Raw genomic sequence first — 16,741 nt, 5'->3', positions numbered from 1 at the left:
GCAAAAACTGAAAGATGCCTGTTGTGCATGTTTCAGCAAAATAATTTCGAAATTTTCCCTGGCGATAGGTTCGGCCTTTCTGGTACTGCCAAAGACACATCCTCATAATTGTTCTTTCATTTAAAAAAGGGTTTGAACAGTATTTAGTTCACCGCATTTTCAGAGGTGCTTCAAGGTAGTGCCTGCCTTGCAGGAGATTGGAAACCAGTTCTTTCTGATATACCTTGATATTATCATTGGTGCCGCTGCAGCATGCCAATGATTCAAAGTGTTAAAGAGCCAGGCTCTGTATTAGTAAATAAGGTTCACTTCACACCTATATTAAGACAGGTTCCCAGCACTCTTGGTCCCAGATATTTTCCCACTGGTTGGCAGCAAATCTACTAGTTGTCCTCTCTAACACTAACTTATATTAGCAGATTGTATGGTCACAGACATATTAAGAGGATCATTCCGATGCCACCAATGTATGTATCTCCATCAGCATGTGTGTACTCGCGTTAGAGCACAAAAAATTAAAAGGGACATGAACATGATGACGGAGATCAGTAATGATTATATATGTCAATACACAAACTAATGGGGACTACAATACATACCAGATAAGAATAAGAAAAATAAATTATAAACTTTATTAATAACCATGTGGATTTGAAAATGAACTTTCTTTTCTGTTTGGTTATATTGCAAAAGGGAAGCACCAGTTAATAATGAAAAAACACCAAAACCCCCTGAAATCAGCAAGAAATGGTTAACTTTGCAAGTTTAACTCCTGCACGGCATACCTGCCTCTTACCTCATACATGACATCACTGACGAGATCAGAAATTATATCACTGAGAGCATCTCAAATAATATCATTGAGAAGCAAGGACTGTTAACCAACTTCCTGGGCAGCCAAACTACCACACAGCGTAACACTGCTGCGCAAATGTACAGGCAACCACAGGGCCTGTGTAGGTGCTTAGTTTTGTTGTTTAACCCAAATGCGCAGAGCTAAAGGCAGTGAGTAGCAGGCACTTGAAATATTAGCAGTCCCATATACCGCCTTCAGCTGTGTGCAGGAGGCTCTAAGTGAAGGCCCTGTGCCAGCTTCTGAGGCACTGAATAAGTTGTGCAAGGCCTTTGGTCTGTAGTCATACTCTGTAAGGTATAGCAGGCTCTGGACAAAGGCCCTGTATCTCAGGTCCACAATTCTCAATATGCATGGTCTATTTATTTTTTTAGGATTACAAAAAAAAAAAACAGCTGACTCTTGTTTTGGGTGAACAAATCCTATTACAAAACATGTATATCTACCTTTTTTCGGACCCTCACACATCCCATCCTCTCAGTGGCCCGGGGGTCCCTCGCAACTTTTCTTTTTTAAGAGCACAGGCTTTGGTGCCGGAGACTTTGAAATGGCTGCCACAACAAAATTATTTAATTGCTACCAGCCAATCAGAGTGTCTTGATCATCAAATTTACCGAACGGAAAATTATCTCCCTTCCAATGGGATTTGGTGTCATAATTTGTTTTGTGGATCCCTGATTGCTTCATGGATCCTGATCTGCTGAGGGTCTGTGAATTAACGAAGATATCCAAAATCACTATCTAATTACCACGACCGAACATTTTTCTGTGAAACAAATTTACCAAAACACAATGCCTGAATTTACATAACCCATAAAAAAGGCTCTTTTCTGTGCGAGCGTCTAGTTTGATATCGAGATTGATCTATTTAGGTCAAAGGTTTTTGATGTAGTTTTGAGCAAACTTGCTGATTGTAGGTTGAAATGGAATCAACCCCCCCCCCCCCCCTTCCTGCCTTTCCTCAAACGAAACCATGTGAAACCTGACATGCTCAAATTATCCACATGTACTAAGCCAGTAGCACATTTAGTGCCAACATTGGAAGCAAACCGAAAAAACTGTAAAAACTGATAAGTACCAAAACTAAATTGTCACTATCCACTACAAAGTAATCTTTTTTTTGCATTAAAACAGAATAGTGTAAATGGTCTCCATATTATCATTTCCAATGCATAATAAAGAAAAATTTTAAGCAAAAACTGACTTCAGAGCCAAACTGTTTATGATGCAGATAGCCTGAACCACGCAAGAAAAATACACAAAATAATCAGAATAATTTGTGTGCCTGGACACGGAGGTGCATGCGACTAAAGTGTGGTAGCATACATTTATTACACATAATATTTGTTTTTCTGTTTAAATGTTTACATATTCTTTACAATCAACATATATTATTTTAGTTACCTCAGGAAGAGTTCAAAGTGCTTTACCAAAGCCTTGATGTTTTTATCCGAAAAGAACATCTTACCCATTATTTCTGGTAGTTTTACTGTTGAAAAAAATGGCACAAAAGGAAGGTCAACATAAATGAATTACTTGTGCAACACAAGAGACAAGTTAAACAAATATTAATCCTACACTACATTTAGAAGAAGGAAAAACCCCTGTTCAAGCGACTATGTTGTAATGTGTTACCTTTGCACCTAGACCCTTTCTGTCACACTCTCTGTACTTGGACCTGCACTTGTAGAATTTTTTAAGTGACACTGATGGAAGGAGAGTACCATAAATAAATTTTCTGAAATGCTCATTTGTTCCACATATTCTTTATTGGGATGGGAGTGTCCCAGCATGGCATACAGGTGTGTTCCCCTGCCGTGCGTGCCAGACTACATGAGTATCTGTTATCCTGACTTTTTTTTACCCTAGTGTCACACTAATGAAATGAAATGAAAAATTACACTTGTATAGCGCGTAACTACCCGGAGGCCTCGCAGCGCTTTTGACTGATTACTGTGGGTCAACACGCTTTTGCAAACAGATGGGTTTTCAGAGCTTTCCTGAATGACATCCGGTTATTATTCTCTCTAAGGGCTAGGGGTAGAGAATTCCAAAACCTCGCAGCGGTGTGGGAAAAGGAGCGGTGCCCCATCAGGCTTTGTTAATTTTAGTTGTGGTTGCTAGATGCAGTGTGCTAGAGCGAAGGGCTCTAGACGGGGCGTAGGGCACAACTAAGGGGAACAGGATGGCAGGGCCTGTTCGGTGGAAAGATTTGTGCAGAATGCACATGGCCTTAAACTGCGCTCTGGCAGCCACTGGGAGCCAGTGAAGTTCTTTTAGGGCTTTCTTGGCTGACTGACAGCAGGGAATATTGAACAGTAATCGAGCGGCACAGTTTTTCGTGACTTGAAGCCTATTGGTCACTGCCGCCGAGGCTCCTATGTATAAAGCATTTCCATAATCCAGGCGGGAGAGTATCAGGGCCTGAACCATGACTCTCTTCGCCTGGAATGGAAGCAGAGGGAGCACTTTGCGGAGCATTTTCATTAGCCCAACACACTTAGAGGCTGTTTTGGTGGCTTGGACCGAAAAGTCTAGCGCTTTATCGAGCCAGAGGGGGGGGGGGGGGGAGCGGGAGGAAGACCGAGACATGTGGGCCAGATGGAGGCCAGGGTGGTCAGTGGAGGGTTGCCCAGTAGCATAATTTCCGTCTTCTCCCCGTTGATTTTGAGACAGGAGGATTGCATCCACTTAGCAACAGCCTCTACACAGGGGCCCAAGGTGTTGGACGACCCCTCAGTGTGGTCCAGAGAGACCACCAGTTGGGTATCGTCGGCGTAGGTGACAATACGCACACCGAAGGGATGGACTATCTTTTCTAGAGGTCGCATATAGGCATTAAAAAGAGTGGGGCTTAGGGAGGAGCCCTGGGGAACCCCACAGCTGAGTGGATACTTGGGGGAGACTACCTCGCCCTCAAAGACCTGGAAGAATCGCTCATCCAGGAAGGAGGTCAGCCATTGCAGGGCTGCGCCCGACACGCCCATGCCCTTCAAACGATGTAACAATGTGGCATGGTTAACCGTGTCGAACGCGGCACTGAGGTCGAGTAGTATGATGGCTGCTTTTCCTCCCCGGTCCAGCACAGCTCTAGCTTCTTCCGTAACTGCTAAAAGGGCAGTTTCAGTTCTGTGCTGAGGGCGGAACCCCGTCTGAGAGACACGTAGCAGATTATTAGATTCTAAATAATCTACTAAGATGTTATTGACGTGCCTCTCAAGCAGTTTGCTCATCCAGGGAAGCAGGGAAATAGGGCGAAAGTTGGCCAAGTTGTTCTGGTCCAAGGTAGGCTTTTTCAGTAAGGCTTTCACCATCGCACACCTCAATGGAGCTGGGACGGAGTTGGAGGTGATAGAGGCATTAAGGACATCCAGGATGACCGGGCGAATGGCATCAATGACGTTAGTTAGAGTCTGCGGAGGTGCTGGGTCATTAGGAGATCCCGAGGTGACTTTGGGGATCATTCTATCTAATGTGATGGAATCAAGGAGTGGGAAATTGTCCAGCAAACAAGGGACGGGAAGGTCAGAATCTGTTGTGGAGGTGAATTCCATGTCGTCACTACCAGTGGTGAATGAGGAATAAATGACTTGAATCTTCTGGGAGAAGAAAGTGGCTAAATTGTTACAACAGATTTGTGCGCCGTCAGATGACAGAAGCTCAGGGGGGGTGGATTAGAGATTTTGCTATTTTAAAAATTTCTTTAGGGGAGTTCGCAGCAAGATTAATTTTGGATTCGTAAAGCTGGGCTTGTGCAGATTTTATTTCATTTTTGTAGAGCTTTATTGCGGCTCTATGCTCTGCGTTCTTCAGTTGTGAGCGTTCTTGTCTCCAGGCTCTCTCAAGTTTGCAGCAGGATTGTTTCATAGTTCTAAGGGCGGGAGAGTACCAGGGGGCGACTTTGGATCTTTTTATCGATTGCAGGGAATCCTTCGGGAGGACTTGATCAAGGGTACTAGAAATCCAGTTTGTCAAAATTGACAGTGGCTGTGTTAGGATTAGTCACCTTCTGGGGTGGGTGTTCGGTGAGAGCCAATTTCCATTTGGGGAGCGGGAGCGAGGGCCATTTTCTTCCCCAGTGTTTAATCTCTGCCGGAGAACACAGATCTAGGCCTGTCCCTGACTATTCGAGGACCTGGACCTGCCCTGTTACTTTGTGAGTATGCACCACTTGTGCTCTCATGTTGGACAGAGAACTACTGCCCTTATCATGGGTACAGCACATAGAGCGGTTGTGGCAGCATACTGTGATTTAAGATTGATAGAGTGATTAGATTGTTTTAATCTTTGCAGGATAGCATGCCTACTGGCCGACTTTGTATAAAGTAGGAGTAGTTTCTGTCCTGTAACTCCAGTTCTGTAGTAGGGGTATCTCTGTTATAGTCATAATCTAGTGAATAGTCCCGCCCATGTGCGTGGACCCCGGCAATCAAAAATAATCTCTTAAGTTGTCAAAATAATGCAGAAACTGCAAAGACACTTAAGAGAGAATTTAAAGACAAATAATGCAGCCTATATCCACAGGCTACACTGTCCAGTACTTCAACTAGAAATTCCACCAAAATTCACCACACACAGTACAGCCTGCTAGTTTCTACCATAGAGAAACCTGCCTCCCTCAGTCAAAGACTCAGGAATGATAGAGAGGAAGGCAGGGACAGACAAGCCCCATAGGCTGCCATTATGTGGCTTAAATAGGATACTGTGCCTTTAAGAGAACTTTCCAGAACTTCTCCCAGTATCCCAGAATGCATAGCAGGTCCCTCTTACTTCAGTTCTTTTTGAAGGCGAAGCACGCCAGACCTGTCGCATTCTTGTATGATGAAAAAATCTCCACCGGGGAGGAGGGCGGGCGCTTATGACTATAACAGAGATACCCCTACTACAGAACTGGAGTTACAGGACAGAAACTACTCCTTCTGTAGTAGGGGATCTCTGTGTATATTCATAATCTAGTGAATAGAATGGCAAGCCCATACCCACACCAAAGCGGCGGAGGAGAATAAATACATAACGCCACTACTGTGCGAACAAATTCCGCAGCGAAGCCTGGCCAACCTGAGCGTCTGCCCTGGCGTCAGTGTCCAGGCAGTAATGCTTAGCAAAGGTATGAACCGACTTCCAAGTGGCTGCCTTGCATATTTCAGCAATCGGCACGTTACGGAGCAGAGCTGTCGTGGCAGCTTTGCCCCTGGTGGAATGAGCCTTAGGCTTACCTCCTAAGGTCTTATTAGCCTTTTGGTAACACAATTGTATGCAGGACACAATCCACCTAGAGATGGACTGCTTCGAGGTCGCAAGACCCGTCCTGACCGACCCATAATTGATGAACAACTGGTCAGACCTACGAATATCCTTGGTTTTAACCAGATAAAATTTCAACACCCTCCTAACATCCAGGGAATGGAGAGACCTCTCCGCTGGGGATGAAGGGTTCTGAAAAAACGTAGGTAAAGTTATAGTCTGGTTGACATGAAAATCAGAAATAACCTTGGGAAGAAATTTAGGGTGAGTACGCATAACAACCTTAGCAGCATGAAATACAGTATAAGGTTCATTACAACACAACGCCTGAATTTCACTCACCCTGCGGGCCGATGTAATGGCCACGAGGAACGCCGCCTTCCAGGACAGGTGCTGCAACGAAGCCTTATGAATAGGTTCAAAAGGCTCCTTCATCAATCTGGACAGCACCACATTTAATTCCCATGAAGGCGAGGGAAGCCTGACAGGAGGGAATACTTTCTTCAAACCTTCCAGAAAGTCTTTGATCACAGGGATCTGGAAAAGGGAAGTCTGTGAAGGGCATTTCCTGTAGGCAGTCAATGCAGCAAGATGAACCTTAATGGAATGGACATTAAGGCCAGACTGCGCCAAATGTAAAAGGTAAGGAAGGATGACATCTTCCTTGCAGGTCGTAGGATCATGGTTCTTAGACTGGCACCAGATACAAAACCTCTTCCACTTGTAAGCATATGAAGTCCGAGTGGAAGGTCTCTTAGACTCCTTCAGTATGTCCATGCAATCCTCGGGCAGATTCAGATGGCCATATTGCACTATCTCAGGAGCCATGCCGCCAAACTCAACGACGAGAGGTTGGGGTGTAACATCCGTCCCCCGAACTTCGTGAGAAGGTCCGGCCTGCACGGCAACCGAATGTGAGGAAGGAGAGACCGGTGAAGTAGGTCCGTGAACCACCACTGCCTGGGCCACTCCGGGGCGATGAGTATCATCCGAGCTCTGGACCGGGCCAGCTTGATGAGCACCGCCGGAATCAGGGGAATGGGAGGAAAGGCGTACAGAAAGTTGTTCCTCCAGTTGATCCATAACGCATTCCCCATAGTCCCTTGTTGGAAGTATCTGGAGGCGAAGTCTCTGCACTTGCTGTTTTCGGCGGTGGCGAACAAATCTACGTCTGGAGTTCCCCACCTTGCGAAGACTTCTAGTACTTCGTCGTTTATGACCCATTCGTGGTTTTCCTGCAGCTGTCTGCTCAGTGCGTCTGCCTGAACATTCTGCACACCTGGTAGATGGGTGGCCGTTATCGTCAGTCCTCTGGCCAGGAGCCAGTGCCAGATCGTCTGCGCCTCCTGCGACAGGGTGCGCGATCTCGAGCCCCCCTGCTTGTTGAGGTAATACATCGTGGTGGTATTGTCCGTCTGTACAAGCAGAGAGTTGGTCTGGAAGGACGGAAGAAAGGCCTTCAGCGCCAAGTGAACAGCCCTGAGTTCCAGGAAATTGATGTGATACGTGGCCTCCATCGGTGACCACGTGCCCTGAATCTGTAGAGTCCCGGAGTGCGTTCCCCATCCCAGAAGAGACGCATCCGTCACGACAGTCTGCGTGGGAATGTCCTTGTGAAAGGGAACCCCTCTGAGGAGATTCTCCGCCGAACACCACCACTTCAGAGACTGAAGAGCATGCAGCGACAGTCGAATCTTGTCGTCCCAAGATCCTTTCCTCTGATCCCACTGGTCCTCCAAGCACTCCTGCAACGGTCTCATGTGCAGCCGTGCGTGTGGCGTCAGGAAGATACAAGAGGCCATCGATCCCAGTAGAGAAGACACCGTCCTCACTGTTGTAGATGGAGTCGTCATAAGAGCCTGAGCCTTCCGAAGGAGTGATAATCGTCGCTCTTCCGAAGGAGACACGCTTGCTGACAGCGTATTGATGGAGGCTCCCAAGTACTGTATGCATTGGACCGGAGTCGGGACAGACTTGGCCATGTTGATGTGCAGCCCCAGCTTGTTCAGGAGAACGCACGTCTTCTGGAAGTGTGCTCGTGCTTCCGAGAAGGAGGATGCCTTGATCAACCAATCGTCCAGGTAAGGGTAGACGAACACCTTGTTCTTCCTCAGGTGTGCTGCTACCACCGCCATGCACTTCGAGAACGTTCTCGGCGCAGACTTCAGTCCGAATGGGAGTACTGTGTATTGATAGTGATTGGTGCCGACTTGGAACCGCAGGAACTTCCTGTGCTTGTGTGCAATGGGCACATGGAAGTAAGCATCCTGTAGGTGTATAGCGCAAAGCCAGTCTCCCTGTTGCAACTGAGGAAAAATCTGATGCAACGACAGCATGCGGAACTTTTCTCTGCGAATCCATTTGTTCGCCTGTCGCAAATCCAGAATGGGCCTGAACTCGTTCTTGTCCTTCTTGCGAACCAGAAAGAACCGGGAGTACAGACCTCTTCCTCTCTGAGACAGAGGTACATCTTCTATCGCCCTTTTCCTTAACAGGACATCCGCTTCCGCCTGAAGCTCGCGCAGCTGAAACTGCGAGCCGACCGGGGGAATAGCCGGAGGAGGGCTGGTGAACCGAAGACTGTATCCATTGCAAACAATATTCAGCACCCACTTGTCCTGAGTAATTTTTCTCCACTCTGCCAGAAAAAGTTGAATGCTTCCCCCTACCGGAGTGGGTAACGGATCCGGGGGAAGTAAGTTCCTAGGGCCTTGGGCGCCGGAGCCGACTGCTGGCCTCCCCTGCCCTTCTGCCGCTTCTGGAACGGCTTACGGAACGGCTGCTGCTGTTGCGAGTGCCCCGAAGCCTGTCCTCGTCCACGGCCTTGTCCGCCGAACCGCCGTTGGAAGGGGCGGTACTGCTTCTTGGTCTCTTTGGGCTTCTCCAGGCCCACAGCCGTCAGCGTTTCGGCCTCCGCCTTCATGCGGGCCATTTCATCATCCGCATGCTTCCCGAAGAGGGTCTCACCTGAGAACGTTAGATTGGCTACCCTCTGCTGTGCGTCCGGTTTCAGGGACGTAAGCCGGAGCCAAGCGTGGCGCCGTTGGTTGATCCCGTGGCAAAATCCGTGAGCCGCCAACAGGGAAGAGTCCGCAGCTGCGCTGATTATCTGGTTGGCCACCAGCATCCCCTCACTCAGGACTTCCATGAAGTCTTCACGCTGCTCCCGGGGCAAATGCTCCGCAAAGCGCTCAAGGGAGTCCCAGAGGGCGCGGTCGTAGCGTCCCAACAAAGCCGTGGCACTCGCCGCTTTCATGGAGGTAGCGGAAGTTCCACAGACTTTTCTCCCCGCCGAATCCATCCACCGAGATTCCTTGTCCGGGGGGACCGTGGAGGTCGGGGTGGTGGCATGCTGCTTGCGGGCCGCCGCGACGATGACGGAGTCAGGCGGGGGCTCAGCTCTCAAAAAGGCCGGATCCGAGTCGGGAGCCCAGTACTTCTTTAGTAATCTCGACGGAGCCGCCCTCGTCACCGCCGGGGTGAGAAACAGAGCCATAGCCGGTTCTTCCAGGCCCGGCACCAGGGGCAGGAGAGGACGAGACAGATGCTTCTGATGTAGAGTCTCGAAAATGACCGACGTCTTTGGCGTAGGCACTGTCAGGGATATGCCTAGCTTCGCCGCGCCCCTCAACAGGACGTCCTGAAAGGCTACCAGGTCATCTATCGGGGACACTCTGGTGTCCGGTGACCCCGATAGGGTAGGTGAATAATCCCTGGTCCCAGAGGACCTCGTGTGTGAGCGAGATTCGCGCCTCCTATGGCGGTGCCTCGATCGCGTGGACGATCTGTGCCGCGATCTCTCCTTCCGCCCAGAGCGAGAGCGAGACCTGCCAGCTCGTGGGCGCTCCTTTGGTTTACGTGGAGGGGTCTTCCGTGGTTCATCACGGGGTTTCTTCGGTTCCTCCCGGGGTTTTGGTTTCGGAGTCCCCTTAGGAGGAACAGGCAGGGACGGCAGGGAAGTGGACCTCGGCGGAGGAACCTCCGGCTGCGGTGTGGGCCCATGCGGAGGGATCGGAGGTGGAGAAGGCTCCCCTGAAGGCAGCGGTGGTTTGGGTGGAGGGTCCTCCTTAGGCACGGGGGGAGGAGTAGGAGTCCTGGGCCGAGACGGAGTGTACACTTCCTCGTACACCGAGCCCGGTGATCCCTTAGGCGAGGGGTGCGGAGAGCCATCCCCATCAGCAGGCGACCTCTTCCTCTTGCGACCTCCACTGGAAGCAGCGTGACTCCTGGGACTAGAGTCCCTTTTCCGCCGTTTTGGAGAGGGTGACCTACTCCTCGACGCTGACCGCTGTCTGCTGGACGCAGAACGACGCTTCTCCGGCGTCGAATGACGTCTCCTGGACTCCGGCGTCGAACGCCGTCTCCTCGGCGTCGACCCTCTTCTCCTCGGCGTCGAACGCCGACTCCTCGACGTCGACCTCCTCTTTCGCGACTTCTCCCGTCGTCCTCTCGACGTCGGGCGGCCCGCCCTCGACGACGAGCGCCGCCGTCTTGATGTTCCCGACGTCGAGGAGCCCCTCGACGTCGATCGGCGGTGACGCCTTGACGGCGATCGACGGTGTCGCCTCGACGACGACCGACGGTGTCGCCTCAACGGCGAGCGTCGGCGCCGCTTCGACGGCGAGCGTCGATACACGTCACTGTGCCTTCGTCGACGGTAGGAAGATCTCGACGTTGACGAAGACTATGACGTCGACTTCGACGTCGGCTTCTCCTTCGCCGTCGAGCCATCACGCCGTCTCGACCCGGAGCCCCGGGGAGAAGGGGAGCACGCCGTCGTCATCCCTCTCGACGCCGTCGTCAATGCCATCGACGTCGACGGAGAATGGGACCGATTGCTGGACTTCCTGCCCCCGGGGAGCCCCCCGGGGGCCTCAGCAGAGGCAGAGGGAACCTTCCCAGGCTGCCCAGACCCACCTGCAGCCCGCAGACGCCTATCCTCCAGGCCAGCCAGCCTGATCTTCAATCTGTCCCTCAAGGTCCGAGCAGAAAGCTGCTGGCAGATTACACACTCCTCAGGGACATGATCTTCCGGAAGGCACACGATGCAGACCTCATGGGGATCACTCTTGGCCTTCTTCCTCTCACATGCTGGGCACTTCACAAAAAGGCCAGGCATCTTGGAGCCCCAAAACACCTAAAAACAGCACAAAAGGGAGAGGAAGAAATAAACTGTAACACTTTTAAAATTCAAAAGTGCAAAAACAATTCCAATAAACCCTTGAGAAAGGGAGAGCTCAATGCCAGGGTCCTGTAAGCAGGAGCCGGAAAAAAGAACTGAAGTAAGAGGGACCTGCTATGCATTCTGGGATACTGGGAGAAGTTCTGGAAAGTTCTCTTAAAGGCACAGTATCCTATTTAAGCCACATAATGGCAGCCTATGGGGCTTGTCTGTCCCTGCCTTCCTCTCTATCATTCCTGAGTCTTTGACTGGGGGAGGCAGGTTTCTCTATGGTAGAAACTAGCAGGCTGTACTGTGTGTGGTGAATTTTGGTGGAATTTCTAGTTGAAGTACTGGACAGTGTAGCCTGTGGATATAGGCTGCATTATTTGTCTTTAAATTCTCTCTTAAGTGTCTTTGCAGTTTCTGCATTATTTTGACAACTTAAGAGATTATTTTTGATTGCCGGGGTCCACGCACATGGACGGGACTATTCTCTAGATTATGACTATACACAGAGATCCCCTACTACAGAACTACTTTTATGTGAATGCTCTGAACCTTGTGCTGACATCCTGAGTGTATGTTGAGTGCTTGTGAATGGATATGTAACGTGCATTTTGCATATGTACAGTAGTAGCCTGCATAATGAAGCCAGTGGGATTCATTTTAGACACCCCTGATTTGGCAAAGCACAAAATGAAGGCTGAGGACACATTCCCCAGACAGCAGAAGTGTACTGCCTGCATTCCTGTGGAGGAAGCTGGGGATTCAGACACTGAAGTGAGGCGGAAGGAGACAGTTTTACCTTAATATATTCTATGAGGACTTTCGTTGACCGAGGCTGCTGATTAGTTCTTCCTGGGAACCACAACAAGATGATGGACGGAGTGCTAAAAAATGTTCAACCACTCACCCCAGTCAACAGATCTGGGTTTAAGCCAGTGTTCATTTGCTCACTTTGAAACCCCAGTTTGGACCCAGTCATATGCAAACCGGTCTTGACCCTGCTCCTCATGGGAACAGTCCATCCTGAACTTCCAAGCCAGGTCCTCCCTGGACCAGAAACAAGCATCTTGGGACGGTTTTAGGGTTTCACCTATCATCAGCCAGGATAGCTTGAATTCAGTGGCACAGCGAGCAAGGGACCCACGCCTGGGCATACTCTTGGCCACTCCTTAGCTGCGGATTTCCGGGTGAACCGGTTCCATCCCCAGTGAGGGGGTAGCCTTGACGAAATTCTGACTACAAGTGTCCCTTCTTCCCATATTGAACTCATGAGGCCTATTGGGGTCATATATATAATTTTGACACTGTGAGAACAGACTTATTTGGTGCTGTATATTACTGATTTCCTATTTACATATTGTACATCATTACCTGTGCTATTTAACGAGTAATGAAATAAGTATAGGAGTGGTATCATTCCCTATGGTCCTGAAGAAAAGCCTTGGGGTAAGGCTTGAAACTAGTCGACCAGAGTAGGGAAACCAAGGGTCAGATTCATTAGTAGTTTCCAGTCATCCCTATTTTTTAACCATATCAGCCAAGGAAGCGAATACAATTATCTTTCTTCCACTAGATAGGTATATTTAAGTCTTCTTTGTATATATTCCTTAACCCATTTCATAAATCATCTCTATCAGCATAGGAACATTACTAATTTAGTGCTCTCGTGTAGTCACAGGTCCCAGCACGCCCCTCTCCTTAGCAGGTCAGGGATGGACCCCATGATGAAGCATGCCACCAAAGGGTAACTCTGGTGGGTGAGGGTTACTAAAAAAGCAAAACTTCTTTCCTTTTACAACAAGGTTGGCGTCCTTTTTCGCTAGTATTGTTTATTTTTTCTTCCACTTGGGGGGACTCCTTTTGGTTGCATTTACTTAGTCTGGAGGAAGAGTCCTCTCTTTTCACCTCTTCCTCTCCCCTTTGTTTATGATATGCTCAATCTTTATAGACATGATAATGGCCTATATTAAAGTGGTGTACAGATTTAAGCCTGTGTTTATTATACAGAAGGAAATTTCACGCCTGCTGCAGAGCTTAGTTAACCACTGCTGCAATTGTAGGTGGCAAAATACCTATGGACACAGTGGAGAGGGAAGCAGGTGCACTTGGGCTGGGGCCAACGTCCCCCCAACACTGAAAAAAGAAAGGAAAAAACCCAGCAATCAACATGGGGCAAACACATGTGTCCAGAGTATGCCCCGTCGTGAAATGTCCACAAATCTATTAATGTAGCCTTTGAAGTTCCCACCCTCATACAACTGACAATCTATGTAAAAATCTCATACAGGATGAAACTTACTTAAAAAGGGAAACCAATAAAAGAAACAATGAAAATGAATCTGAGCCGCTGATTTGTGAAGAATATGAATGCACATGAAGAGGTGAAAGCCACTCGTAGGTAAAGAATAGGCTTACAATTACATTTCTGAGCCAGTCAACAAAAAATGAACAAAAAACTATCAGCACGTGGCCAAACCAGTAATCAGTGCATGTTTTGCACATCATTCCTTGAGACTGTTTTTAATATGTATCCATTTGTTTCCAATCATGGACCAAAGCAACTTTCTTAAAAACCTCTCTTGCCACAAAACATCTGTTTCAGAAGTGTGTATTCCCTTATTTGATTACGACTTTCTACCTAACCATAGCAGTAACTGACATATTTAAGTAAATGAATATACATTTTTCAGTACCGTAATATAAAACTATTGCCATTTCTTACCAAACAACCTCAACAAATGTTGTGACCCATAGATGTAAGATGGAGGAGGTGGTTGATCACTGTTTGCATAGTTTTCTGGCATCAGTTTCCAAGACAATACCTGTACCAAACATGAATAGACTCACATTAGAAAAATTAAGTTAAATGTTGTTTCTAATTACGTTAAAGAAGATTTTTCATCAATCATATACTGCACAGTGGTTCTAAAATAAATCAGAAGAGTAGAGTGCCTTGTATAGAGTGATATAACCTCTTGGCTTTTACTCAACTCTCCTAAAAAGAATACTTGAAAAAACAATTTTAGAATGTCTTGGGTTGTTCCCTTATTCCTTACACCTATGTGACAGAAGCAGCGCATACCAAGGGCTCAATGATTGACTATGCACAAACCTTGTAAAACTGCTTTGGAGGTAAAAAGTGACAAAAAAATAATTAATGCGAATGAAGAACAATGTGAAATGAGAACGTACATATGAAAAAATAAACTGAACACCTACAAAACACAAAAGTTGGACTAAAAGCATCATGGTGCAAGGAACTAGGTTCAACTAAGGCCAGGTGAAAAACTCAACCCAAAAGGTAGAGTTTCAGTATCCTCATAAACGTGCAGTAGTTATTAATTGATTCATGAGTTAGAGGTGAAGGTCATTACAGAGTGAGCGTGGCAGTATTTTCCGATTATTCTGCTATGGTGCAATGTTCCTCAAATCGTAATAGCACTGAACCAACTTTCTCTCAAAACGACACGTCCATTACTCTTGAATGTCTTCTGAAAACCTGGTTGCAGGTGTGCCTTCTATGCACGAAACAGGTGCCAATAGCCCTACCTAAGCATGTTGTACTGTGTGGGTCACTAGGTCCTGAGATCTTCTGGGGCAGCTGGCAAGATCTTACTGTCCATGTCTAACAAAGCATCGGTGAACCTACCCAAATGACAAGGTGCATTAGGAGATCTGAGGGCCAAGCTGGAGGAGGAAAATATTTTCTATCCGAGAGCATGAATTCATTTTGACTACAGTTTGCAATCACCTAACTTGTCAAAGACTCAAGCACCAGAATTTCATGTGTAGGATTGTTGGTCAGGAAATCCGGGTCACTGGAGCCACAGGTTGTTTAACCAGAGGACCAGAGAATTGTCTAGCCCAGGTAGCTATCAAAATGTCAGTGAGGGATTAAACTAATGGCAGGACTGGTTTAGCTGAAGATGGCCCAGGTGGCAGAACTTTAGTGGGCAAATTTGCCTGTGATTCAATAGTGGGCAATAGCAAGACTTTGCCTGCCCTTCATGGCACTACTCTAAAAGGGCTTCTTTTCTCTGTTTCTGGCCCAGGTGATGAGACTAGCTCCACCTCAATGGATCCGTTTAACCCAGTGGGATTTTTTTTAGCATAAATATAAGCCATCATCACACTAATGACAGAGTAAATTATCGGCCCCCTCCTCATTACCATCATCAGTAACACGAGGAATATTAGATACATTCTGAACCACATTAGAATTGGATCCAAGAACAACTTCTAACTTTAATAGTATTGGTGACGGCAGAGGCCTCTGATTAGTGGCTATTTGCATTGAGAGTGCTAGTGCCTTTGTGATGTAGCAGGACATAGGCCTGGATAGGGGCTGATGTCAGCTTGGGATAGGAGACCAGTGCAGGAATTTAATCTCAGGCCGGTGCCAGAAAATTTGACATCTGCGCTGATGTGGAAGAAACTAGCATGGAACTTGGTGTGGAGCGGAAGCCTCAACTTGTATGGGTACAAGAAAAGCAACCTCAGGGGCCCAAGGGGTCCAAAGTCGCACCAGAGGGGGCCAGAAGGACTAGAGGGCGCTCCAACAACATGTACACTTTTTGAACACTTTTTTGGCTACAGCACTTGCAGCCAAAGACTTCGCCCCTAGCGGGCGCTGCCTTTCCAGCTGAAGAGCACATGCTCAAGCTAGGAGTGTGCCTAAACTCCAGGGAAAACCCTGTGGTGTCATCTTTTCTGAGTCCCACCACACTTAGTTTGGGAGGCTCCTTAAATCCTTTTTATTGGGAGGGGAGTGAAGGGGGGGACAAAGGGACGGAGGGGGCGCCACTCCTGCAACTCGACCTGCCAGTTTGAACTTCGTTGTGTGGTGGCCACCACAGAGGCAAAAACAAAGCTAAATGAACAAGCCCTCAGGGAATTATGGGGCGCTATCTCAAAGCTCATGAATTCTTAATTAGCGGATCTCCCGCTGTAATGGGGAGAGCCGTTGCTTTTGTTTTTCATTTTCCCCTCCCCTCGTGCGGCCCTTTTCTTTTCTGTGGGGATGACCGGTTCCATTAGGGCACCCAGTACTGACTCCAAGATAGGGGGTAGCCCAGGGAGCCTAACCCTGACTAGCCCAGGGAGCCTAACCCTGACTGCCCCCACAAGCTACCCGCCCGCGCAGCCCTCCTTTGTGCTGCTACAAAAGTAGGTTGCCCTGGCATGCCCTGCCCGTTCCTGCAGGGAAGGGGCAGTGACTCGTGGCGGTCATCCGACTCCACCTCCCCCTTCTCATCTCGGAGCCGACGGATGGGGTTCTGGACCCCACCGCATGTACTCTCCTTGTGCGGGTAAGCGTGATCCTGCTTTTCTAGCCATCGGGTGACCAGAGTGGGATTTTGGGCCCCTCAATAAATAGATCTGCATGGGTAAAGGGTTCCCTAGCCCTCTAGATGTTTGGGGGGGAGCTGAATAACCAAGCATGCCTCCTCCCGGCTCAATTATCAGGATTCTCC

At 48.3% G+C, this 16,741-nt stretch overlaps 1 protein-coding gene across 1 annotated transcript in view; it reads right to left on the bottom strand.

Annotated features, from left to right (window-relative positions):
* The window catches only part of MSL3 (MSL complex subunit 3), a 223,829-nt gene that overhangs the window by 21,295 nt on the left and 185,793 nt on the right, over window positions 1-16,741 (bottom strand). The window contains exons 11-12 of the mRNA XM_086949003.1: window positions 13,990-14,089; window positions 2,258-2,342 (exon numbers count right to left, since the gene is read on the bottom strand). Coding sequence (XP_086805129.1) covers window positions 2,258-2,342; window positions 13,990-14,089 — 185 coding nt within the window. The remainder of the gene's footprint in view (window positions 1-2,257; window positions 2,343-13,989; window positions 14,090-16,741) is intronic.

Source organism: Lissotriton vulgaris, unplaced genomic scaffold, assembly GCF_964263255.1.
Source record: "Lissotriton vulgaris unplaced genomic scaffold, aLisVul1.2 SCAFFOLD_1028, whole genome shotgun sequence".
In the NCBI taxonomy this organism is placed as follows: Eukaryota; Metazoa; Chordata; class Amphibia; order Caudata; family Salamandridae; genus Lissotriton; species Lissotriton vulgaris.
The sequence above is the reverse complement of the archived record's forward strand: the minus strand, read 5'-3'. Positions and strand labels throughout refer to the sequence as shown.